Source organism: Raphanus sativus, chromosome 8 (genome assembly GCF_000801105.2).
Source record: "Raphanus sativus cultivar WK10039 chromosome 8, ASM80110v3, whole genome shotgun sequence".
Lineage (NCBI taxonomy): Eukaryota > Viridiplantae > Streptophyta > Magnoliopsida > Brassicales > Brassicaceae > Raphanus > Raphanus sativus.
Window position 1 is genome coordinate 1,234,245 of NC_079518.1, and position 26,141 is coordinate 1,260,385.

The window sequence follows — 26,141 nt, forward strand, 5'->3', positions numbered from 1 at the left end:
CTCTGTAAATTAATAAAAATATATAGTTTTGATATAGTCCCAACCTTATTAATTTATAGAGGTTTCACTGTATGTGTGTATACACACGACTGCCTTGAGCGATTACAATATAGTTTGCTTGGGTTAACTCACAGTAGAATCATTTGGTTACATCCAAAGTTTGAATTCAGTACCTTATACCATACATTGGAAGAAGTCGGTTTAACTGAATTAGATTTTTAAAATCCACACTAACACGTCTCAAGTTAAAAAAAAACAGTTGGAATATAACATACTAGTATCATATATAGAGAGGGTAATTATTATGAGAAATTACTTGGAATGAAGGCTTAGTAAGGTTTGAATGAAAATAAATGAGTAAATGCGATCTAAGAAGGAAATTAATTCTGAAAGAAACATGCAAGAAGAGAATCTAACTTATAATTATTGAAACCAAACTTCTCTTGAAACATGTCAGTCTCATAAGAAACCCAACTGCGACATATTTCGAGAAACATATATTATCATTAGAAACGAAAATGATAGACGAGTCTCACAAATAATTTGTACAGTTGTGGAATTGTCTTTTGACAACGCGTCAAAGCCAAAAGCTTTAAAGTGGGACCCGTTAAAGACTGGTGATCAGCAGTTTGACAGATCGAGTCATGTGGTCGGCCGAAGAATCAACAACGTGGTGGTTGATAAGCTATCTTTTTGTAAGAATCTTCTTTTGGATAGTAGCGATTGCGTATAATAGTACCATTTTTCTTTCTTTTGTCTGCAATTGCTTAGAGATGTTGGTACAATATAATAGCCCCAGAAGTCAGAACTTGAAAAAGTAATCACGTGGTGCCTGAATCATCACGCAGTAAACAATGCACTCAAGAAAAAAAAAACGGAGAAATAACTAACTAGTTTCGTTGGTTTTAACGTGCGTCGCATGATTCATTTGTCTATTAACTAACATAAACAACATAAATGTTGTAACAATACTAGTTCTTTTGACCAAAAAAAATATACTAGTTCTATATTATTTTATCGTCAAAGAGAGAGTAGTTCTTTCAGCAAAAAGAGAGAAAATAATTTCGTTTGGAAGTAGAAATTTAAATATGCATGTGAAAACTAAGACAACATGAACAAATTTCCCCATTAGCGTTCATGTGATCGGATAATGCTACGATTGTGGATTTGTAGTATGGAATGAAATATATCACATCAACGGTTAGCCTGTAAGACCACAAATTAAATCAATTTGAGTATAATTTTGGATACTATTAAGCTCACTAAATTACGATTCCTTTCTTTTATGATTGGAAGAACGGTATACGTGACTGACTAATTAAACCTAAAAGTATTGGATGCACTATATATCTAATATATAATATAACTATATGAGCATATACAAGACACTGACACTAATCATCTATATATAGTGGTAATATTATTTAATAAGGATGGAATTGACGAATTATAATCAAGTTCGGAACAGTTTATCATCGATAAAATAAAAAAACGTGTAGGAACAAGTGAATTGAGAAAACGAGATTAATAGTTGGTCTTGGATCTCCAGAAATTAAAGCCTTTGTGCTAGCCACGTTCGTCGCGTTGGTGTTCACGTCAAAAGCTAACATCAGTATATGTTTGTGTTCATTGTACACAATCTAAGACATCGTTTAGAACTTCAGACACTGTATTAAAAAAAATTGTGGTTTACCGACAAATTGAAGCATCTTCGATAGTTTTCGTCTTTTACAAATACAAATATTTCAGTTTTACAGTTTGCGTTACAAAACGCAATTAGATATGTAAGTTTGTGATAGTAACCAATGGTTTTGGTATGCATTAACCAATTTTATGATAGTATGCCCAATCTAGTTTCTCAATCTAAAAGATTGAACACTACAGTAATATGAGAAACCTGACAAGTTTTCAAGAATATCTAACCAGCCAAAAACCTAACCGAGGAGAGATGAGTTAAGAGGAGACAAAAGACATTAGTTTCTCCCCTTTACTAAGCTAACAGATGCTTTAAGGGGTTAAAAGATTGAACACTACGGTAGTATAGGAGAAACACTGACAAGGGCATTTTTTTGTGCACTAAACATTTGTCTTTTTTTATTAGTCTCAGAAAAATTCATTATCTTCACATTTTTATTTATCTTCTACAGTAGATCTAATCATGGTCAGTTTGATGTCACAGATTTATTTCATTGGAATAGTTTAATGTCAAATATTTTTCTTATCATTTATTTCTCTTAACCATGTTAATATATATACATTTTCTAACAAAATAGTTTTGATTTCGTGTAACCTAAATTCTATCATTAATGTATATCACTGTCTTAGAAAATTTATATAATTTGATTAAAACAATATATTCTGGACTTTCTAAATTATATGGTAATATTCCTAAGAGTATTTAAATTTATTTTGTTAATCAATAAAATAATTGTTAAATATTAAAACCACATTTTTAAAAGTATAGAAATCTATTTTGAAATGAATATCTTTGTTCTTTTATAAAATACAAAGAAAAACAATCTTCTACAAATCATAAATGTAGTAAGTTATCTCATACTATCAATTTTTATAGAATTTGGAAAGAAAATAATATATGCACTTTAAAATCTATATGATGTCCAGTAGAGTTTGAATTATTTGGCATACATACATATTGTGAAATATATTTGTGATAAAAATATCAAACTCTAATTTTTGATATATGAATTATAATTAGATATGATTTATATTTGAATTTAAAGAGTGAAATGTTGTCACCATGTGAAAAACATAACCAATTTTGTAGACTGATACTTCCAACTATCGTGCCGTTTTTTGCTTTATAGACTCCACTACACGCCGTTTCATAAAGCAGACAAAACCCCGTGTCTTAGAGAGAGACAGAGTCCAATCAAATCCATTACTACTAACGGTCGTCTTTCTCCGACAAACACTGCCTGAGACACCGAGGAAGAAGACGACTTTGCCATCAATTGAAAGCATAAACTCTTCCAAATCAAAGATCGATTCGTTCACCAGTCTCGTCTCTCACCCAAAAGGTTCCTCCTTTCTCTTTCTTTCGATACATTTAGTAACTTTGTTTCTTCCTCTGAATCAATTCCTCTGAATCAAAATCCCTTCCACTTTGAGATAGATAGTTCTACAGAGTTTGGCGATGGATTTAGTGAAGAAGCTACAGAGTTTCGCAGAAGTTACGGAGATTACGACTCACGGAATTGTAAAAAATGCACATGGCTGAGGGATTTATTGAGGTCTTGCTGGTATTTAGCTTCCATCTTCCACTTCGAAGTTGGGAAGAGATGAAGACTAAGTTGATTTGGGAGTTTGGTGCAGATGATGATCCAGAGAAGATCATAATGAAAGCTAGTTATGATAGAGCCGATTGTGTTCAGGTGATTCTAGTGACATAACTTTGACGGCTGAATCAACCCTCACACAATGCCATTGTGTCTACTTACTTCCTGCAATAACTCTGTTTCTGAGACAGAATTGGTGAAGAAGAGGATCACATCACATCATCGAGTGTGGAACAAGTTAATGCAGAAGAAAAGCTTGACAATGATGATTCATTTCAAAGGAGGGAACAAAAGGCTGTTTCAGGATGTGAGATATCAGCTAGATTCTGGTGATTGTATTGAAAAATTGAGCAAAATACTGTTTTGCTCTCTGAAATAGCAGCCACTGGTTGTTTTGAGGAGAGTGTTTCGATTCAGATACATGAGGGTTTTGCTCACAACAGTTTTACATTTGGAAACAACTTCTGTGCGCCAACCACAACAAACTGAGCAGTTAGTCTTTGCGGAGCCGGACAGTGTTGATGCATAGAGGCATGGTCACAGAGTTTTGAGGGTATGGGCTGTAAGTGATAGTGTTTCACAAGCTGGAGTTGGAAAAGAAATGATCTCCAACTCTGAGACAACGAATCATGACGTGGCTGTTGTACAAAGAGGGTATGCGAGACATGTTACGAGGCTTGAGGTGGTTAGCTTTTGATGACTACAAGTTTCAAGTGAAGCATAGGTGGAAGTTTAAGCAGTTGTGTGGAGGTGGTTCTGTTCTGACCCGATGGATCAATCACACAGATATGATGCCTTTGCCGATGTCATTTCCCTGTCTGGTTTCGCAATCGAAATGACAGATGCAAGAACATAACTGTATTCACCTCGTCATTGGAGTAATGTTGCTGGTCCGCCTCCACCTAATCGACCAGGAAAAAAAAGAAATAATGCTCCTGGAATTTTGCATAACTGAAAGTATGTTCATGTTCTTCAAATGCTCTAGTGTCCTCATTTTACACAGTTTTAATAGACCAGTGGATGTATATATCATTATGTTCTCATCTCGTTTTATTGTTTTCCACTGACGAGCACCTGATTAGAATTCATTAGTTGGACATTGTGTGATTGCATAAACTTAATCCTTTGATGCTCTTTCCTGTAGGTTACACAACTCTCCCCGTACAAACTGAAAACCGCAGGAGTAGCTGTGCACCGTTGCGTCCCAGCATGCTGGAGAGTTTGTCTTGACTTTTCCTCGGGCATATCATATCATGCTGGATTTAACTGTGCTGAAGCTATAGATTTATACTGCCAACAGGGTAGAAAAACGTCCATCTCGCATGATAAATTGTTGCTTGGGAAGCAAGACAAGTAGTGAAGATACCTATAGGTATAATCATCGACAGCCTAATTCACCTGACCTAATGATCATAAACCCAACTTTATAGTCAAGAGAAAGTTTCGAGTGAAGAGAGATGTGCGTAAAGGGCAGTGTTTATGGAGCTGGGCATGTACTCAATGACATTTAAGATCCCGGTATAGGCCTGAAAAGCATGATTCACAAAGAGTTTTAACACAGAATATAATCAAGTCAAAGAGCTATGAGATACCTAATAACTAGATCTAACAATCAGGATAAAACCAGTACATGCCACAAGTATAGAGCCAAAACTAATGAAAGAGACCGAAGAATATATAATCCTGCTCTGCAACACCCTTCGAGGAGGAAGCCTGGGAAAAAAAACTTGAAACATCTTCACTACAATAAGAAATGGCCTGAACAGAGTTGAGCATAACCGTACAATCAAATTGAAAGTTATAGAGTTTGACAAGCACATTAACAAATCAAGCCGTCCCAATTGACAATTCATAAGTGACAACTTAAGATAAGGGTTTCTCACTAAGTTCAAGCAAATCTTAAGTAAAGGAAGAGACTTGTTATGGTTCCTGCATTAACAGCTAAAGGCAAGAAGCAGAAGTAGCAAATGATGTTCCTTGCCTGACAAAAGAAGGCGAGTTTGCTTAAATAATTAAGTTATGGTCTCGACCCTAACAAAATACCGCTAGCAATGAGAGATGAAGATGTTAAGTTGAAACATTAGTTTCTTCCCCTTTTCAGACTGATTGATACACAAGGGGGTAAAATATATTAAAAAAAACCCATCTCTTCCCTTTCTCTCTCATTGCTCCAAAATAGTTGATTAGCAGCTACCTCTCAGCCACTGCTCTTCTCCTTCTTCGGAAGCTCCTTAGCCTTTCTTTCCTTCGCTAGTAGCTTATCCTCAGCCTTCCTTTCTTGCTTTCTTTGCTTCTTGAGAAGCTTTTCCTCAGCCTTTCTCTCCTTCTCCAGAAGCCGTCGCTGTGCCTTTCTGTCCAGAACTTTTGGAGTCTGAAAAGAAAGAAACAAACCTCAAAAAATAAGTTTCAGGAAAACCAACTAGCTCAACCAGTCTATATCTAGTACACACGGCTTCTAATTGTTTTAATACGTAGAATGATTTTTAAAACGCCAACAACAGACACAAGGTGGAGTTTATCTTAACTATGTTTTGGATGCAACGTTAATTTACCAATTGAACAAACTACTAGACACAAAAACTGTAATGAACACCAGAGATAGCAAATACTAGAAATAGACCTTCACTACACAGAATGACTCGGTGTTTTTTCAGAATGCCAACAATGGACACAAAGTGGAGTATATCTTAACTATGTTTTGGATGCAACAGTAATTTACCAAACGAACAAACAGTAAGACACGGAATCTGTAGTGAAAAGCAGAGATATCAAATAGATACTAGAAACATACCTTATTCACCTCTTGGCGATGCTGACCTTTGTTCTCGTTATCATCCAGATCAGAGGGGGTTTTAGAACTGCTAGGTTCATCTCTGCGACACAAAGGAAAATACAGATGATCAAAGATTTTGTTAAAGATATATGACATCTATCTATTGATACTTACGCATGACGAGGCTTTTTTGTTGTTTCTGAGTCGTGATCTTGATTCAGCTTCCGCTTGAGGTTTTCTCTTGGAGCCTCATCCATATATGGGCAACAAAAATGAGAAAGGAGATGTTGTGGCTTTAGTATAGGTTCAACACCCTGATCACCTTCACTAAAGATGGGCATGTACATAACTCCCAGAGATACTCGAACATATCCTTGATTGGCAGCCCCAGTTCCATTGCTCATCTTGCAAAGCGCTACAAGTTCTCCACTGAATATCTCTATGGCAACAATATCTACCCCATGATAGCCCACGAAAACTGATTTTTTCGATAGTGGGCCACGGTAAATATCCTGCAAACAAGTAAAATACAGTATGTTTATATATAAAAGTAAAAAAAGTTCCATGACTAGTAGAATATTTTATGTAACTTTTACCTCAGTTGGTTTGGCCAAATCAGAGAAAACGATCAAAGAAGCACCGATGGGCTGTATGTGCAAGTGGGCTAAAGCCTTCTCTAATGTCTTGAAGGTGAGAAAATGGTTGATATAGGTCTTTTTCGCTGAAGTGGGAGGACTCTCACAACAGTCAAAGACACAATCTTCTGGGCACTCATCTGGGATTCCCTCTTTAGCAATGTGTGCGAAAGTCCTAGCCATCGTAGTTTCATAGCAACGATGCCCTGGATGCGCAGATTTACAAGTGCCAAGCTTCTCTGGAGCAACAGTGGAGGATAGATACCAAGGGGATAATGGAATGTACCGATCCTCCCACTTGCGGATGACTCTTACGGCGCTGACGAGGTCAGAGGAGGCATAGGCCCAGCAGATGACGTGGTAGAACTGGTTACGGATATAACCTAGAACATCTTTCCAATTGGTTCCTTGCAAAAGCTCGGTGAATTCCTACACAAAATATATAGCAAAACCGAAAATGAGAGCAGAGACATATATACGTATAAAAACTGTGAAGGCAATAAAAAGAAGAGAGTTTTATACCGGGTATTTAGTTGTCCAGCACAAAAAGGCAAGCATAGGATCATAACATGAGATGTGAAAGGGTCCTGTTCGGTCTGTGGATTTAGCTTCTCTACATAACCAATCATCCATGATGATCTTCAACGCCCAATCCTTGATTTCACACAATCCAACCTCACCAAGTGTTTTCAAGCACTGTTTTGGAAGCTTTTTCCAGTTAGCAGGTTTTGTAGGCACCTTAAGTTCCATGGAAACCTCCTTCTTTTTCTTTCCTTTACCCATCTTCAGAATAAGAAAAAAAAACAACCCAAAACAGACAGATCCGACTTAGCAACGAACATATGTGATGATTAGATAAAGAAATCAGACCGCAAAAAAAAACCCACAAAACGATTTACAAATTTGAGAAGGGACAAAAGGGGAAAGTTACCGGTGGTTGAAGATGAATGTAGCAACAGGGAACGATTCCACGCGTGAGTAAGCTAAGAGCCTGAGACAGAAGAGAGAAATTAGGGTTTAGTTAGAACCTGAGAAAGCAACAATGTAGTTAGGATTTTTGCATCAACAAAACAAGAAGGGGACTGAATCAGAAACAGAGCCTAAACCCTAGTGAAATCGAGAGGAAGGTGTTGGCAGCCAGCTCACCTTAAACCCTGAGAGCGAAGAAAACCCACTAAAGAAATGCAAGTGAGGAGTCATATATAGTGATGAAGACGATTAGCAAAACAAACCCTGTGCCATAATTAAGTTTTAAATGTATTGATTACGGCTAGTATAACTGATAGACTATAGTATTATTATTTCTTGTTAATTAAAACTACTTGTTTAGCTAAGCTTAAATTATGGGTTCCTTATATCTCTAGGCCTAGTATGTGTTTGAGTTGTAAAGGCCCAATTTAGGCCCAGTATTGAAATATTTTTCATTTAACAGAACAATATAAATTCTGTCAATTGCCTAAACGGACCCAAAGCATCCTCTCCGCCGCGTCCTTGTAACTCCGATGAAGAATTTTAGTTGTCTGCAGAGTGGCCGACCACCACCGGAGGAATCAGATGTAAGGATTTCCTGTTTATTTGGTAACTTTTGAGTTTGTGAACAAGTGGAAGCTGAACCCTATTGTTTTATAATGTGTCTTTAGGGTTTTGATTATCCGGGAGGTATTCCAGTGACATACAGTCTCCATAGACTGAGGCACTTTGACTGTGAAGGCAAGTATCCTCATTATCCTTATGCTCAATTAGTGAAGCTTTATGCTAAATTAGGAGTTCACAGATACAATCTCTTGGAGGTAAAAATCTAACCTGACAGATATGCTTTACATATTTACACTTTAATTACATGTTTAATTAGTTGTCTTTTCTTTCTTTCTAGGGAAAGAACCTAAAGCTATATATTTTACTTGGATATGCTCTATATATATTTTACTTGGATACAAACATCACATGCTTAATTAATTGTCTCTTCTTTTCTTTTTTTGATTCTAGGGAAAGAACCTAAAGTTCTGTAGGCTAAAGAGTTTCAACATGAGGATTAATTGCGGTGCTTCCTCATACTACATCACTTTGGATGCTCGTAGCGGTTTTCAGAAATTCCCTTTTCAGGTTCTCGTTAATGAAAGGAGGATTGGGTGTTTAGATTTGGCTGTGTCTATCGCTAGACCTCGCGGTAAATCTCTGGATGTATGATGTATTAGTCTCTAGAGTTACATGTCACTTCCTGATTATAATTATAACTTTGATTAGTGAGTCCAAGGCCGTACCTGCGAAGACATTGTGAACCAATGCGTCTTGATACAGTAATCAACCCATTACCTGATTGGCCACTTGCTTTTAGTGATGCTAAACGGTTTTACATGGTAAACATTTTAAAAAAAAAAGTTAAATACACACTCACATCATTTTTGTTTTTGGTTATTCATATATGTTTTGTTTGCCATTTGCAGGTGAATGAATCTGAGTTGCAAAACAATGGTTGGATTTCACTTTATTTGGAACTTGCACTCGTTAGTCACGTAAGGGATCTTACTGATGTAAGTTTTTCATTTATTTTTTTAATATCAATGACATGATAAATACTAATATAATGAACATGTGGTTTAAGTAACTTGTACAAACTATTGCTGCAGCATTATCTGGCCCAGTTGGAGATTGTGCAGGTAGCTGTAGAGACTCTTGATGATGTGAAGCCCCCAACACTTGACTCCAAAGACGTGGTTATTTACATAGCGTATAGAGACTTTGCCAAAGCTGAGACTGGCGAGCCATGTGATAGCAAAGCTATAGTCAGACGAGTTTTCAATGAATCTACCGGAGGTTTGAAGTTCATGGGTAAGTATTGGAGCGAAGAGAAGAAAACTTTGAGTACTGAGACTGAGACGGCTTCTGGTGTTGAAGTAACTGAGAAAGGTTCCATGCATCTCTCGGATGGTAGAAAAACTGAGAAACGTTGCAAGAAGAAGAAACGTTTAGGTGTCCACAGGCTGTGGCGTTTATCTGATCCCAAGTGTCATCAGGCATACAAAAGCCGTGCTTCTGCTCCTCGTCGTCAGTGGTGATTCGCCATTTATCAAGTAGGTCTGATGATATAATGAAAATGTAGATCAGATGGAGTTAACTATTAATTAATGATCGACTATGTCATTTTGTGGTATGTGCATTTGTCTTCTTTGATGACGTGACTTACTAAAATATCACTGCATTATTATTTATAGATACAATGCTCATCGGTCTACTTCATTTTCTTTCTTTTTCACTTAAGCTTTCATCCTCCTAATTAATATATTAAAATCCACAAACATAAAGACTTTGTTTTGAAGAAAGTGATAGATACCTTCTTTGAAAGACTTTGTTTGAAGAATGAGTGTCACATTTGACAAACAGAAATGTGCAAGAAGCATTTTGATAGATTCCTTCATATCAGCTTCGATGACAAAATCGCCAGAGAGAACATCCTCCACGGGATAGTAAAGATGGTTAACTAAGATTAAACATACCCAAGAATTAGGGAAAGCAAAATATAACAATATTCAAACAGTAATGACCAGAGAGACAAACCTGCAAGCCACTCTACAAAGGAAAACGTATCTGCCCCAGTGCCATTTTCAAAAAAAAGATTTTATCCTCAAACTCTGAAGCTTCTTGTAATCATCGATTACCAATGCAGAATAGTTATTCTCCAAAAACTTAAGGAAATAAAATATCATCTGAATTATCTTGTAAATCTGTAAAATAGAAATAAAAATATATTATAACAAGGTTTAAGAGGATACTAGATCTTTACCCGCACGCCCGTGCGGGTGTATATTTCAAAAATATATTGCTATTTATTTTTTATGCCAATATCAAAATTGGATAAAAAATTCAAATCTGAAGAACCAAACCGGTCACGATCCGAAAAAATAATACCAAACCCGAATCAAAATTGATTAAATATCTAAATTATTCAAAATTTTGATTATAGATTTTAAGAAATTCAAAATATATAATGAATTTAAAAAATAATTTAAATGGGTTAGCCGAACCTGAACTGAACCCGCAAAGATCCGAATATAATTCAAATTGAAATTTAGAAATATCTGAATGGGCTGAAATCTTTGACTCCGGAAACCCGAAACCCAAAACCCAAACATATCCGAAACGAATCCGAATGGATACCTGAACGCCCAGCCCTAGTCATAATTCGAACTGAAATTTAGAAATATATGAATGGGGCTAAAATCTTTGACCCCAGAAACCCGAAACTCAAACAGATCTGAAACGAACCGGAATGGATACCTGAACGCTCAGCCCTAATCACTATTATGTATCATATATATATCATCATATAATTAATTTTATTGGTTCATCATATAAATAATCATAAAATAAATGGTGTTTTATATGTATCATCTTAAAAATAATCACATATATTATATTCTTAAAGTTTAATGTGAAATAAAAAACCATCAATTTAAGTTGGTATATGAAATTATTTTTTTTGTTGTATTTTTCTTATATATATTGAAAACATTTTTTAATAATGGTTATTGAAAATATTTTAGTAAAAATAAATTATAATGACATGTATTTAAATAGTAGTTTTGTGATAGGTATACACTAAATGGACTTTGATTTGTTGGTGTATAAATTTATAAAATGTATAATTAACATAAAAACCAATTAGGTATCTAACTAATTTAAGCAGAAAGAAAAAGATGGACGTTTATCATTGAATCAATTAGATGCTGACAATTGGTTCAACATTATTTTTTTTGAATTGATTCAACATTATTGGTTTACTAATATATATAAGTATATAACCTAATTTATGCAGAGATTTATATCAGTGTTATACTTGCATTGGTCGACATTTGGGTTTAGTGTCGTTCTCGTCAACTAAAATTCAAGGGTTGCAATAGTTCTAATGATAACTCAATTAGATATTGGCATTTGATTAAATCTAATTAATTTAATAATATATAATCAAATTTATGTAGGGATCGTGATTGTGGTCCGACGGAATATTAAACCCATATTATGGTTTGTGGTAGATAATTGAAATTATTAATGAAATTTTAATGGGCTTGTAACTTTTGGGTTTCTAATGTGGCGTGAAAATTTTACAATATAATTAGAAAAGTTATAGAATTATTAGTAGTGGCAAAGCTCGTAAATAATTAGATGAAGTAAGGGTACTTTTCCATTTGTACTTCACTATATTGCTATTTATTTTTCATGTCAATATTAAAGTTGGATAAAAAATTCAAATCTGAAGAAAAAATAATTTAAATGGATTATCCGAACCTGATCTGAATCCACAAAGATCCGAATATAATTCAAACTGAAATTTAGAAATAACTGAATGAGGCTGAAATCTTTGACCCCGGAAACCCGAAACCCAAAACTCAAACAGGTCCGAAACGAACCCGAATAGATACCTGAACGTCCAGCCCTAGTCATAATTCGAACTGAAATTTAGAAATATATGAATGGGGCTGAAATCTTTGACCCCGGAAACCTGAAACCCAAACAGATCCGAAACGAACCGGAATGGATACCTGAACGCTCAGCCCTAATAACTATTATGTATCATATATACGTCATCGTATAATTAATTGTAGTGGTCCATCATATAAATAATCATATAATTAATAGTATTTTATATGTACTATCTTATAAATAATCACATATATTATATTCTTAAAGTTTAATGTAAAATATAAAAACCATAATTTAAGTTGGTATATGAAATTAATTTTTTTGTTGTATTTTTCTTATATATATTGAAAATATTTTTTAATAATGGTTATTGGAAAACAATGTTTTTAGGTAATTAGATTAGTCCATTTTGAATATTTCAAAACTGATATACTTTTATCCATGTTTCAAAGTTTTAATTTTTGCATTACTTTTTTATGAATTATTATTAATTTTATGATTTTTGTTTTTGAAAATTGAACTTTTGAAATTTTTATATTTGACTAAACTAAATAAAGTAATAATACTGTTTTTAAATTTTTTATATAATATATTATTTATATTTCAGTTTGTGTTTATATTTTTACCATAAAGAATTGTAAATATAGTGACAAAATTGTAAATAAAAAGATATATAGAATGAAGGTTTTTTAATTTATTATAAAAAACAATGGCTAAATGTTTAAATAAAAGAAAGTATTAAATATGTTATTCATGTTTCTAAACAATTCTCATTTGTTATTAATTTATTAAAAATACAGTGGCTAAATGTGTAAATAAAAGAAAGTACACATCTCTACTATCTATATTTCCAAACATATCTCATTTATTATATTATTCATGTTTCCAAACATATCTCATTTATTCTACTATCTTTATTTCCAAACATATTTCATTTATTCTACTATTATTGTCTCCAAACAATCAAATTGTGTATTTTAACTTTAATAATATAGATATCTAAGAATACCCATAAAATATAATTTGGCAACCGCTAAATTTATTATTTTTTGGAAAAATCCAATTTGCATTTTTCACATCGTCTCTAACTATTTTTAAAACTTCAAAATCATCAAAACTTGAAAAATATATTAAATATATTGATGTGAATAATATAAATAGAGAATAAATAAAATTATATATACAAAATAATAATTATTAATAAGAAAAAATGGATCTAAATGAAATAAATATTTAGGCCAAGATTGGGTGTATATGATGGGCTAATGGTAAATCAAAATTTGATTTGTTATTGAAGATTTCGAAGAAAAAAAATATCTAGTTATGATCTCTTGTGTAATAGCGATTGCTTGGATTTAGGAGTCTGTTGATTTGTTATTGAAGTAACAAATATTAAGTTATGATCTTGGGTGTTTAAAAACGATTGTGTGGTTTTAGGAATCTTTTTTAATGGTAGTGAATTGTGGAAGGAAAATAGGATTTTTAATTTAGATTTTGTACACAAAAGATGGGAAATATGCCAAACAATTAATTTGTTAAATAGTAAAATAGCTAAACCATAATTCGCCAAATTAGCATATTTAGTATCGATTGTGATAAATATTAAACCATAAATTGAATATTGATTAGATTATGGCTAAGAATTCGTTATGAATCATTTGGTTTAGTTTATGATGGGTTAGCTAAAAGAAAAACTATTACAAACCATAGGTTTCATGGAGTATTGGATTAGAATAATATAAAGTATGTGCTGATTGGTCAACTATTAAATCTGGGATATTGGTTTTGAATAGTTTAGGTTTCGTGGTGGTCTAATTTAATAGTTTAGATATGATTGTGTACCAGCATATTGAACTCGGTTATAATTTAATAATTGACCAATATAGAAAAAAATGGCTGTGGTGGTATAATTTAGTTTAACATGTTATAAGAAAGTGTTTAGGGAATAAGAAAGTGCAAAACTACTGTGTTTTAATATCAGTGGCATTTCTTTGTAATATTTGTGCAACTTTAAGGGGACATAGCTAAGTGTACTTTAGTTTTAATAGTTTAGATGGATATGAAACACATTAAGCAATTAGAGTACCTTTTTAACTCCACGTCCTGAGAGTTGTAAAGAAATAGTGAACAAGCGGCCAAGTGAAGTGGAATCATAATCTCCAACATCATCATTATCATTTCGTTATAACTTGTAGAGAATTCACAAGACCTTTCTCTCTAAGAAAGTATAATAGTGAACCTTCACTCCCTGATAAAGAAAAACAATAATAAAAAAAGACACAAATGTAAAGAACGGAAAAATGAGAAATACTTACTATTTTCCAAAACTTGTTGTAGATAAACTTCAGGTTTAAAAGGATCAGATGACTTTGGAGAGTTACTCCAAACAAGTTGGAGAATATGATCATCTCCCAATGCCTTGAAGCGAATGAGCTGGCCAGAAGTCCAAATTGGACTCCTTAGGCTGACATTGGCTAGAAGTTTACTCTGGGGTCCATGTTTAATGCCAGAGAAAAGCTGACAAACAAAAAACCAAGTACGAGTTTAAAAATAAGATATTGGAAGAGTTGTGTGCGTGAGAATATATTAAGAATTAAAGTACATACTGGTTCCTTTCCATCCCAACACAACATAAGAACTATGCCATCATCAGAGAGTTTGAAAGGGCCTTGACGACCAGTGCCTTTTGTCGGTCTAATTTCATCATCATGCATGAGCTTCTCAGATCATAACCACATGATCATAAGATGTGAAAGGGTGCTATTCGGTCTGTGGTTTTAGCTTGGTGACATGACCAATCATCCATGATGATTTTCAACATCCAATCTTTGATATCATACAATCCAACATCAGCAAGTGTTTTCAAACACTTTTTTGGAAGCTTTGTCTGCTTATCAGATTTTAGCATGTACAATGGTTGTACATTGTTTTCACATTGAGTTTGTTTTTGATCTTTCTATTTTACGATAATTTCTTCTGTTTTCTCATTTTGTTTGACGAAATACAAATTCTGTTGTGAATTAGGCTAGAGTAATGAATGAATTTAATAAAGTATGAACTATTATGATGAAATGTTAACCACTAAATCACCATGGTTTGTTTTCTAACAATACTTTCTTTCTTAATATGGATCACAATGTAATACATAATAATAGCTAGTAATGATTTGGTTAGAAATCAATACTAGATCTTAGTAAAATGACTATTTTTAAAAGATGCATATCCTAGATTTTCCACATATATTAAGAAAAACACATTCAATTTGATTGTAAACGCATTGTTTTTGTGAATAACAATTTTCCTTAACTTTTAACCAATAGAAATCTAATAAACACTATAAACTTTTTTGAAGTTAACAATCTTTTATTAAATAATACATCAAAAGGTAAAAAATGTATCTTTTTGAAATAATTTTTTTTCCTAGAATGTGAATCATTATGAAACGGAGGGAGTATTTTTAAAATATCATTAAACAGTGGATGTTTTTAGAAAATAACAAAAGCATTTAACACTAATTGAAAAAAAAAACAGATCTGGTTTACAAAAAAATTAATTTCATATAGATAGGCATTAACACTGTTGTTTATGTGTTTGACAAGCCAATGAATCATATTTGAACTTCAGTAACCAAATCTATTTTAGTTTGATTTTGTTGGATTCGGTTTACCAAACCTAATCTTCCCAAACTTTAAAATAATGACTTCCTTGTTGATAAAATGTCTCCTAACCCATTATTTGTTTGAGTTATGAAGGCCCAACTAAAACTCAGTAATGAAAAATATTGAATTGATTTGAAGAATTTTATTTATTCGGCAAACTTCAATCGATCAAAAGCACCCGGGGAATATCGCCGGTGGAATATATACGATGAAGATGAGTTGTCTGAGGGAGGAATCCGATGTAACTATTTTTGTTTATTTAATATTTTTGAGCTTGTCAGCAAGTGAAATCTGAACCTTACAACTATTGTTTTGTAATGTTTCATTAGGGTTTTGATTATCCCGGAGGTATTCCAGTGACATACAGTCTCCATAGACTGAGGCACTTTGACTGTGAAGGCAAGTATCCTCATTATCCTTATCCTCAACTGGTCAAGCTTTATGCTAAATTAGGAGTTCACAGATACAATCTCTTAGAGGTAAAAATTCTAACCGAGAGATATACTGTTGTTTATGTGTTTGACAAGCCAATGAATCATATTTGAACTTCAGTAACCAAATCTATTTTAGTTTGATTTTGTTGGGTTCGGTTTACCAAACCTAATCTTCCCAAACTTTAAAATAATGACTTCCTTGTTGATAAAATGTCTCCTAACCCATTATTTGTTTGAGTTATGAAGGCCCAACTAAAACTCAGTAATGAAAAATATTGAATTGATTTGAAGAATTTTATTTATTCGGCAAACTTCAATCGATCAAAAGCACCTGGGGAATATCGCCGGTGGAATATATACGATGAAGATGAGTTGTCTGAGGGAGGAATCCGATGTAACTATTTTTGTTTATTTAATATTTTTGAGCTTGTCAGCAAGTGAAATCTGAACCTTACAACTATTGTTTTGTAATGTTTCATTAGGGTTTTGATTATCCCGGAGGTATTCCAGTGACATACAGTCTCCATAGACTGAGGCACTTTGACTGTGAAGGCAAGTATCCTCATTATCCTTATCCTCAACTGGTCAAGCTTTATGCTAAATTAGGAGTTCACAGATACAATCTCTTGGAGGTAAAATTCTAACCGAGAGATATACTCTACATATTTACACTTTAATTACATGTTTAATTAGTTGTCTCTTCTTTTTTTTATTCTTAGGAAAGAACCTAAAGCTCTGTAACCTATATATGTTTTAGAGTTAATTGGGTGAATATACCTATGAGAAGCCAAAATTAGCTATATACCCATATGCATGAAAAACTCTGTTTTCCTGTAGCTATTATCTCTTGTGTTTCCGATTTTACCCTTTTTGCTTGACCACGTTGACAATTATAGTACTGAGTCTACAAACATAGGTGATTGAGGGATATGGTCTACATATATGATAGGTTCTTGTTCAATAGCTCTGCTCGTCGGTTGAATTTACACCACATATTCTTTCATGAATTTATAGACTGAAGATGATTTGGTCATATTTGGCTGAAAATATTTTGTGATAGACTACCGATTAGACTGGTTGCTGAAACTATATATAAGCTGACGATAACTGTATAGATATCATTTATATTTAGTAATAGCCTTTAACTGATCTATTAACGCCTAGTGATATAACTTGTTAATATGTAAAATAGCTTCATAGTCAAATGTTAGTGGATAAGATTATTTTTATCTATTACGCAGAAGAGGTAACATAACTTGAGTTTATGACTATAGCACAAATGGATTTTTAAAAAAGACTTATGTAGATAGGTGGTACGATCTATAATGCTGAAACAAAGTTGATACTATATCTAATAGTGGTTATAACAACAATGTAGATGAAGATACTCATGATCATTAATAGAAGTTATAGATAGCAATGACATACGACAAAGAAATTTGTAGCTGCTAAACGTTTAAGACATAACAATATAATACAAAGAAAGTGGGTTAAAACATAGATGGCTCAACAAAAGAAATCCCAACACAGCAAGGGGTAGGTAACCCATAGGACACTATCCGTAGCATAGGAACATCCAATTTCGGTTAACCAGCAGCCAAATCGTGATACATTGTTGTGGCTAGCTCCTTTGCAGCACCGGGGAGAACATAAACGCGTCCATAACCTACACGCATGAGAATGAATGAATGAATGGTGGAAAGTCAACTAATTTCTCTGCTACATCTAACCACTTAAGTTGACGTCTAACAATGATGTTACAGTCTACTACAATAAATATAGATACATACAATATAGTAAATGTTAATCTGATCCTTAACGTCTAACTACAATGATGTCTAACTATGCGGTTACAGTCTGAACCTTAGCATCTAACTATGAAGTTACAGTCTACATTTATTCTTACCGTTTTCACATATGCTTAACTTCTACAATTATTATTTCTACGGCATCTACACAACATATATATATATATATATACCATCAAAGTTAAAGTGAAAGGAAAAATAGTAACTGTTATAATATAAGTTGCCATCCAATAAATAAGTTATCACAATTAAACATGTTTCTCTTACCAAATAACATATAAGCTGAGAAACGGGAAGGAGACGAGAAATAGACCTGGTGGAGTTACAGAAATATGATGCACAATTATCTAGGATTCATGTTGCCAGAGGTGGTGGTGGTAAAAGGAAGTGAAGGAGTCACTGTTGGAAGCGTATTGATGTGTCGTCTGTGGCGCTTACCATCGTTACGAGTATACTGTCCCTCCGTCCCTACCGTCCCTACCGTCTTCTTCTTATTTGTTTTTTCTTTCTTTCTTCTTTCTTTAATTTTCTCTCTTGTATCTCTCTCTTCAGTGTTTTCCATATTTCTCTCTTTCCATTTTCTCTGCTTTCAATATACTTGTACTTGAGATAAAACCGTATCCAACGATAAGATTTTGTAGCATCACTAGTACGTAGGGGTAAAATGGTATTAATCAAAATTGCACAGTGCACAAAACATGGATGGGGTAGTTTCCTAATATTGGTGTGAAATGTGTATATCTATCCTAATTTCTCTATGTTTTACTTGGATATGCTCTATATATTTTACTTGGATACAAACATCACATGCTTAATTAATTGTCTCTTCTTTTCTTTTCTTTTTTTGATTCTAGGGAAAGAACCTAAAGTTCTGTAGGCTAAAGAGTTTCAACATGAGGATTAATTGCGGTGCTTCCTCATACTACATCACTTTGGATGCTCGTAGCGGTTTTCAGAAATTCCCTTTTCAGGTTCTCGTTAATGAAAGGAGGATTGGGTGTTTAGATTTGGCTGTGTCTATCGCTAGACCTCGCGGTAAATCTCTGGATGTCTGATGTATTAGTCTCTAGAGTTACATGTCACTTCCTGATTATAATTATAACTTTGATTAGTGAGTCCAAGGCCGTACCTGCGAAGACATTGTGAACCAATGCGTCTTGATACAGTAATCAACCCATTACCTGATTGGCCACTTGCTTTTAGTGATGCTAAACGGTTTTACATGGTAAACATTTAAAAAAAAAAAGTTAAATACACACTCACATCATTTTTGTTTTTGGTTATTCATATATGTTTTGTTTGCCATTTGCAGGTGAATGAATCTGAGTTGCAAAACAATGGTTGGATTTCACTTTATTTGGAACTTGCACTCGTTAGTCACGTAAGGGATCTTACTGATGTAAGTTTTTCATTTATTTTTTTAATATCAATGACATGATAAATACTAATATAATGAACATGTGGTTTAAGTAACTTGTACAAACTATTGCTGCAGCATTATCTGGCCCAGTTGGAGATTGTGCAGGTAGCTGTAGAGACTCTTGATGATGTGAAGCCCCCAACACTTGACTCCAAAGACGTGGTTATTTACATAGCGTATAGAGACTTTGCCAAAGCTGAGACTGGCGAGCCATGTGATAGCAAAGCTATAGTCAGACGAGTTTTCAATGAATCTACCGGAGGTTTGAAGTTCATGGGTAAGTATTGGAGCGAAGAGAAGAAAACTTTGAGTACTGAGACTGAGACGGCTTCTGGTGTTGAAGTAACTGAGAAAGGTTCCATGCATCTCTCGGATGGTAGAAAAACTGAGAAACGTTGCAAGAAGAAGAAACGTTTAGGTGTCCACAGGCTGTGGCGTTTATCTGATCCCAAGTGTCATCAGGCATACAAAAGCCGTGCTTCTGCTCCTCGTCGTCAGTGGTGATTCGCCATTTATCAAGTAGGTCTGATGATATAATGAAAATGTAGATCAGATGGAGTTAACTATTAATTAATGATCGACTATGTCATTTTGTGGTATGTGCATTTGTCTTCTTTGATGACGTGACTTACTAAAATATCACTGCATCTATATTATTAAAGTTGAAGTACATTTAGGAGATGTTTGGAAACAAGTATAGTATTCTAAATGAAAGTTGTTTGGAAACATAAATATTAGTATTACATTAATTGTATTTCCATATTTCATTAGCTTAATAATTTTATTAATTATATTACCTTAACGTTAATACACATCATTAATTATATTACCATAATATAATAGTGTAGATTTTTATTTATTAGTTAATCAATATAGATTTTGTGCCAATTATAAAATCAAAAATGTAAATAACTAAGTTTTATATATGGTTAAATGTTTGATTTAGTAAAAAAAGTATTTTAGTTTCAAGGGTGGAAAATAACATAATCAAAAACATTATTCAAAGCCATGGTTTTATGAATAAAATAATAACTTAAATAAAAAAAATAAAAATGTGTTGCATTTATTGTCACTTAATTTTTCATTTAGTATAATTATTTTACTAAATAAACAGTCTTTTATCAGTTTATAAATCATTTAGGCATGAACATCTATACTATTAAAGCATAACACTTCTTATGAATATGGTCGTGACTTTTCCAATTAATTACAAATATTGTATGTACCTTTTTGCCGGCAGTATTTGCAACCAATAAAAAGTCATTATTTTGCAATTACATTAAAGAGTATTTAATAATTCAGTTCTTACCATTTTAAAAAAAATTGTTTCTTAAATATTTACGCCATATCTTTCCAAAAATATTTCACGTTATTAATTATTTGAAAGCATTTATTAAATGAAACCTCAAAATAAAATCAAGTTGAAATAACAAATGATTAAATCAACAAAATCATAATACAGATCTGAATTATCTCAACTTCTTAAAAAATAGTTAATTTAAAATAAAAACTAAAACACATGAACTAAATTTAATAAAATTATAGAAAATATTTTGAAACGCACAATTAATTTTTTCAATACAGAGAGTGTTGAAGATATAAAATATTTTATTTAAATTAAAAAAATTAGTGTAAAATAAGTTTGACTTCAGGTTCAATAAATAAAATTATTTTAGTTTCAACCGGTGGAAAATAACATAATCAAAAACATTATTCAAAGCCATATTTTTATGAATAAAATAATAACTTAAATAAAAATAGAAATGTGTTACATTTATTGTCACTTAATTTTTATTTAATATAATTATTTTACTAAATAAACAGTCTTTTTATCAATTTATAAAATCAGTTAGGCTTGAACATCTATACTATTAAAGCATAATACTTCTTATGAATATGGTCCTAACTTTTCCAATTAATTACAAATATTGTATGTACCTTTTTGCCGTCAGTATTTGCAACCAATAAAAAATCATTATTTTGCAATTACATTAAATAGTATTTTAATAATTCAGTTCTTACCATTTTAAAAAATTTTGTTTCATAAACATTTACGCCATATCTTTCTAAAAATCTTTCACGTTATTAATTATTTGAAAGCATTTATTAAATGAAATTTCAAAATAAAATCAAGTTGAAATAACAAATGATTAAATCAACAAAATCATAATACGGGTCTGAATTATCTCAACTTCTTAAAAAATAGTTTCATTGAAAATAAAAACTAAATCACATAAACTAAATTTAATAAAATTATAGAAAATATTTTGAAACGCACAAATAAATTTTTCAATACAGAGAGGGTTGAAGATATAAAATATTTTATGTAAATTAAAAAAAAATCAGTGTAAAATAAGTTGAACTTCGGATTCAATAAATAAAATCATATTACGGATTAGAATTATCTAGAGTCTTCAAAAATTTAGTCATATTTAAAATAACAAAAATATGTCATAAAAATTTAAAATATATAATTTATCAAAAATCATTATTTTTACTACATAAATTATTTTTCCAACAAAAAACATACCCGCCCTTTTTAAGGGCGGGTCAAAATCTAGTTATTATTTATAGATACAATGCTCATCGGTCTGCTTCATTTTCTTTTTTTTTTCACTTAAGCTTTCATCCTCCTAATTAATTATCTTAAATGCATCTATGTTGATTAAAAAGGAGAAGAAACCAGTCTTATACAAACTAATCTTTCTCTTCCAATGAAACCAAACACCAAAATCAACGTTACGAGGAGAAACCTTTATCCAAACTTATTATTCAAAATACTATATTAATCTTAATAAACACTTTGAGAGTTGTAGTTGTATTTTTTTTCTTTTCCGATTATATTTTTTTAGTAAGTACATTGAAATCTTGTTACATAAGCGAATGCTGTTTGGAGTCTGTAACTTTGGTTGATGTGTAATATCTCAGTAACATGAATAAATAGAGATGTATAGATTAATGGACAATAGCCTTTTATATCTTAAAACGAGTGTAAAATATAAATTTCCACACTAGAAATTTTGATGAAACTGTAAGATATGAAAAATTTGAATAAATTTAGTAATAAAAAAATTGATTGTAACATGGAAACAGATACATCTTTAAATTAATTTCTTGGTACTCTAGCATTCATTATCTGGGTCAATCACTTCTATCAATACTTAGTGAGCTTATTTGTAATAAAATTTAGAACTCAGGGACTTTTCTAAAACAAAATCTTGTAGTTATTTAGCACTTAGCAGCGTAAAAGTTTCCCGTGTGTGGGGTCGTTGGTGACGTGTCACATTTCCCCTCTTGCTTCATCTTCATTTAACGAAAGGTCAACACAGTGGCATAATCGTAAAATCCAGCAACTTAGTCCCTCTCTTATTCCTAGCGATCAGCGCGTCGAATCCGCAGTCCAGTGAGGTTCCGGAGAAGCATCAGATCCGAGCGGCGAAGCTTCTGAGCTTGGGAAGCCGTCAAATGGTTGGAGTCAAGGAGAGATTCATCGGAGGTGGTTGCCGAGAGGGTAAGCATTCGCTTCTTCTTCTCTAGGGAATCGCTGACGTCACCACACTCAACGTACTTTTTCTAATCTGCTTATCGAGTCTTGCTCATAATGAATTGGAGCTTGTGTTGAGCCTGATCAGAGTCCATATCTAGGCGTGTATTTGAATCTGTAACTGCCGAACTTAGACATTTTCTTGTGGATTGGTTTCACTTATCATTTGTATTATACCTTTGCTAGGAATGTGGTGCGCTTGACTATGATATGAGGAGAATTTTGTTGATGGTTTCTACGACGTTTACAGCCTTATCCACAGACTCAGGGAAGCAGGGAGATATCCCAATGCCATCACTCTGAAGATTTTGAAAGCAATCATGGAGCTCTGTAGTTGTGAATCGACCCCATTGATACTTCCCTAGATGAGTTGCTACAAATTGCACAATGCATTGCACTGGATTGGATTTGTCCTTCCAGCTGTGTTGACGTGCTGGTACAGAGGCTGGTTGAACTTGTCACAGGGCATATGGGTGGGATGTTCGGAAGATTCCAGTATAGTATTGACAAGGTGGACTGAGAAAATCACTGCGTTCAAGGCAGCACTGAACACTTGCGTTGATTTGTATTGGTCTCTCCATGCATCGTTGCTCTGCTTTTCAAGGTAATTTCCCGAACCCTCTCTCTGGATTTAGTCTCTCTCTTCTTACCATAATTCCTTTTTACAGTGGAACATATGTCTGCTTATGGCTAGTAATTAACTTCTTTACTTATCGACTGATTAAAGTGAACAAACTCAAAACAGTCAACATAATCTGCAAAGAGGTGACAAATGTGCTCTTACTAATGTTTTGTGTTTGGACAGAGGTCCGAATCTGCGGCCGTCCTTTGCTCAGCTGACGACCGTAAGTGTTGAAGCCTTTGAACCAGCTCCTGCTTCCTTCACCACGATAGTTTTCAACTGTGAGTATATGAAAGACAGTTAATCATACTACCATGCTTCATAAGTCTAGATTTGAGGAATGTAAAATGAAATCAATTTTCTTTATGTTTTGGTGTATTTGTTTGAGGAAAAGCCGCCATACTGTGCTTACATTATTGGGTTATAAACTGGGTCTCCTTTGCAATGGCCAAAGCTTTTTCATCAGTATCATCATTCCAATATACTGTTCGATTATAAAATTTAATAATATTGTTTGTTTACCACTATTTTTTTCTTATCGATATCAACTTGCGTTACTAATCAAAACCCATCATAGTGTCTATTTTAATCCAAACAGAAAACTTATATCCAGTAAACTATGGAGTTAATTGGACATTTGTTTGAATTGTTGTTCTAATTTTGGATTTATATAAATCACAGTTAGTGATTCTGGGAGGAAAATGATGTCTTGAGAGACTTGGAGGGGTAGAGAGGGTAAATAGATACTCTTGAAGGAGAGAGAGTGTACGTGGAGTGCAAGAGACAGTGAGTGATTAGGGTCCACAAATTAGCGCGAATTCCACGGGGATGAAAGAAGAAACCCACCGAACTCGAAGGATGCAACAACAATGTCACTCTCTCTTTCTCTTATTTTTTTGTCTACTCATTCCTACAGTCTCTCTCTCTCTCTCTTCCTCCCAGTTTCATGTTTCTATTTCAGTTTCTGGTGATCCCATCGTTTTTTTTTGTTCTGTGTGGTGACCTTTATTCCTCTGAACGTCTTTATATTGGGGTAATATATCGGTGATTTGATTTTTGGTCTTGTCTGAAACTGTAATCGGATTGTCTGAATCCCTCTCCGGTGTGTCTGTTTGTCTCGGAATCTACAGATTCTATATGTTTCTTGCGTAACAAGTCACTATACTGCGAAAAAATGGATCACCTTCACTTGTAATCATTGTGAAGAAGAAAAGACTCACCAATATTAAACAATGGTACGCTACGTGAACGTACAGTTTACATTTTTGATTGTTCAGTTTTAGGGAGCTTAAGATTATCGATAGCTTTTTGGCTAATTCATATTGAACATTGTTGTTGTTCCTTTAACATTTTACATTATTGTGACGCTTTTGGTAAAATGCAGGGAACTCCAGTAAATATTATTGTAGGTTCTCATGTTTGGGTTGAAGACACAGACGTGGCTTGGATTGATGGTGAGGTTGAAAAGCTCACTGGACAAGAAGTTGTGATCCAAGCCACAACTGGAAAGAAGGCAAGTCAATCATTAACATTTCAACTTGTCACCTGTAGTAATATGATCCCATAACTCTTTTAATTTTGCAGATAACTGCAAAGTTGTCAAAGATATACCCAAAGGATGTGGAAGCTCCTGCAGGTGGTGTTGATGACATGACAAAGCTGTCTTACCTTCACGAACCTGGTGTCCTTCAGAACTTAAAGATCAGATATGAACTTAATGAGATCTATGTTAGTACTTTATTTCTTACTTACAGATATGTTTAGACCTTCAGTCTTGATTATAGAATCTATTTTTTTCATGACAGACATACACAGGAAACATCCTTATAGCGATAAATCCTTTTCAACGGTTGCCTCACATCTACGATGCCCATATGATGCAACAGTACAAAGGAGCACCTTTTGGAGAACTAAATCCTCATGTTTTTGCAGTCGCTGATGTTGCATACAGGTGATTTTAACTACTTGTCTATATATATTATAATTCACATATAAGTTGTCAGCCTAAGAAGCCCTTTGTCTATGTACACTCAGGGCCATGATTAACGAAGGGAAAAGCAATTCGATTCTTGTAAGTGGCGAGAGCGGAGCAGGAAAAACTGAAACCACTAAGATGCTTATGAGATACCTTGCGTATTTAGGAGGTCGTGCAGTTACAGAAGGAAGGACTGTTGAGCAACAAGTTCTTGAAGTAATGTCCTTTCTATCTTTGTGTGATCTTCTTATTTACGAGCTCAGTCCACTAACTTGTTTGTTATGTCTACGTCTAGTCAAATCCTGTCCTTGAAGCCTTTGGTAACGCAAAAACTGTGAGGAATAACAACTCAAGGTGAGCCAAAATCTACTCATAGTAATAGTGGGGACTCTATCTATTTATTGTTGGTAATTCAGCTGATTGTGTAATAATATGCTTTTGTCTCAGTCGCTTTGGTAAATTTGTTGAAATCCAATTTGACAAGCAAGGAAGAATTTCTGGAGCTGCCATAAGGACTTATCTTCTAGAGAGGTCTCGTGTCTGTCAAATCTCTGATC

General features: G+C 33.4%; 5 protein-coding genes across 5 annotated transcripts in view; 4 read left to right on the forward strand and 1 right to left on the reverse strand.

The window, feature by feature from the left end:
- Positions 1-5,182: 5,182 nt before the first annotated feature.
- On the reverse strand, positions 5,183-7,744 carry LOC108856342 (uncharacterized). Its single transcript, XM_018630121.2, has 6 exons — positions 7,636-7,744; positions 7,227-7,487; positions 6,666-7,133; positions 6,244-6,581; positions 6,088-6,169; positions 5,183-5,667 (listed from the first exon to the last, which is right to left on the reverse strand). Exons 2-6 carry the CDS (start codon positions 7,485-7,487, stop codon positions 5,494-5,496), a joined length of 1,323 nt encoding a protein of 440 aa, XP_018485623.1. The 5' UTR covers positions 7,636-7,744; the 3' UTR covers positions 5,183-5,493.
- A 427-nt stretch (positions 7,745-8,171) lies between these two features.
- Positions 8,172-9,936, forward strand: LOC108860079 (UPF0725 protein EMB2204). The gene is made up of 6 exons (XM_018633995.2): positions 8,172-8,260; positions 8,345-8,494; positions 8,691-8,871; positions 8,949-9,061; positions 9,149-9,235; positions 9,332-9,936. The coding sequence occupies exons 1-6, from the start codon at positions 8,207-8,209 to the stop codon at positions 9,758-9,760; spliced, it is 1,014 nt and encodes a 337-aa protein (XP_018489497.1). The 5' UTR covers positions 8,172-8,206; the 3' UTR covers positions 9,761-9,936.
- A 6,596-nt stretch (positions 9,937-16,532) lies between these two features.
- LOC130498842 (UPF0725 protein EMB2204-like) lies at positions 16,533-20,062 on the forward strand. The gene is made up of 6 exons (XM_056992490.1): positions 16,533-16,609; positions 16,698-16,847; positions 18,878-19,058; positions 19,136-19,248; positions 19,336-19,422; positions 19,519-20,062. Exons 1-6 carry the CDS (start codon positions 16,577-16,579, stop codon positions 19,945-19,947), a joined length of 993 nt encoding a protein of 330 aa, XP_056848470.1. The 5' UTR covers positions 16,533-16,576; the 3' UTR covers positions 19,948-20,062.
- A 2,696-nt stretch (positions 20,063-22,758) lies between these two features.
- Positions 22,759-24,733, forward strand: LOC130498843 (uncharacterized). Its single transcript, XM_056992491.1, has 4 exons — positions 22,759-22,954; positions 23,174-23,591; positions 23,793-23,890; positions 24,291-24,733. Exons 2-4 carry the CDS (start codon positions 23,353-23,355, stop codon positions 24,320-24,322), a joined length of 369 nt encoding a protein of 122 aa, XP_056848471.1. The 5' UTR covers positions 22,759-22,954; positions 23,174-23,352; the 3' UTR covers positions 24,323-24,733.
- Positions 24,734-24,987: 254 nt separating this feature from the next.
- Positions 24,988-26,141, forward strand: part of LOC108832774 (myosin-9) — an 8,183-nt gene continuing 7,029 nt past the window's right edge. Inside the window, exons 1-6 of the mRNA XM_056992489.1 lie at positions 24,988-25,122; positions 25,194-25,337; positions 25,415-25,560; positions 25,644-25,800; positions 25,880-25,938; positions 26,032-26,141. Of these exons, the coding sequence (XP_056848469.1) occupies positions 24,988-25,122; positions 25,194-25,337; positions 25,415-25,560; positions 25,644-25,800; positions 25,880-25,938; positions 26,032-26,141 (751 nt within the window). The remainder of the gene's footprint in view (positions 25,123-25,193; positions 25,338-25,414; positions 25,561-25,643; positions 25,801-25,879; positions 25,939-26,031) is intronic.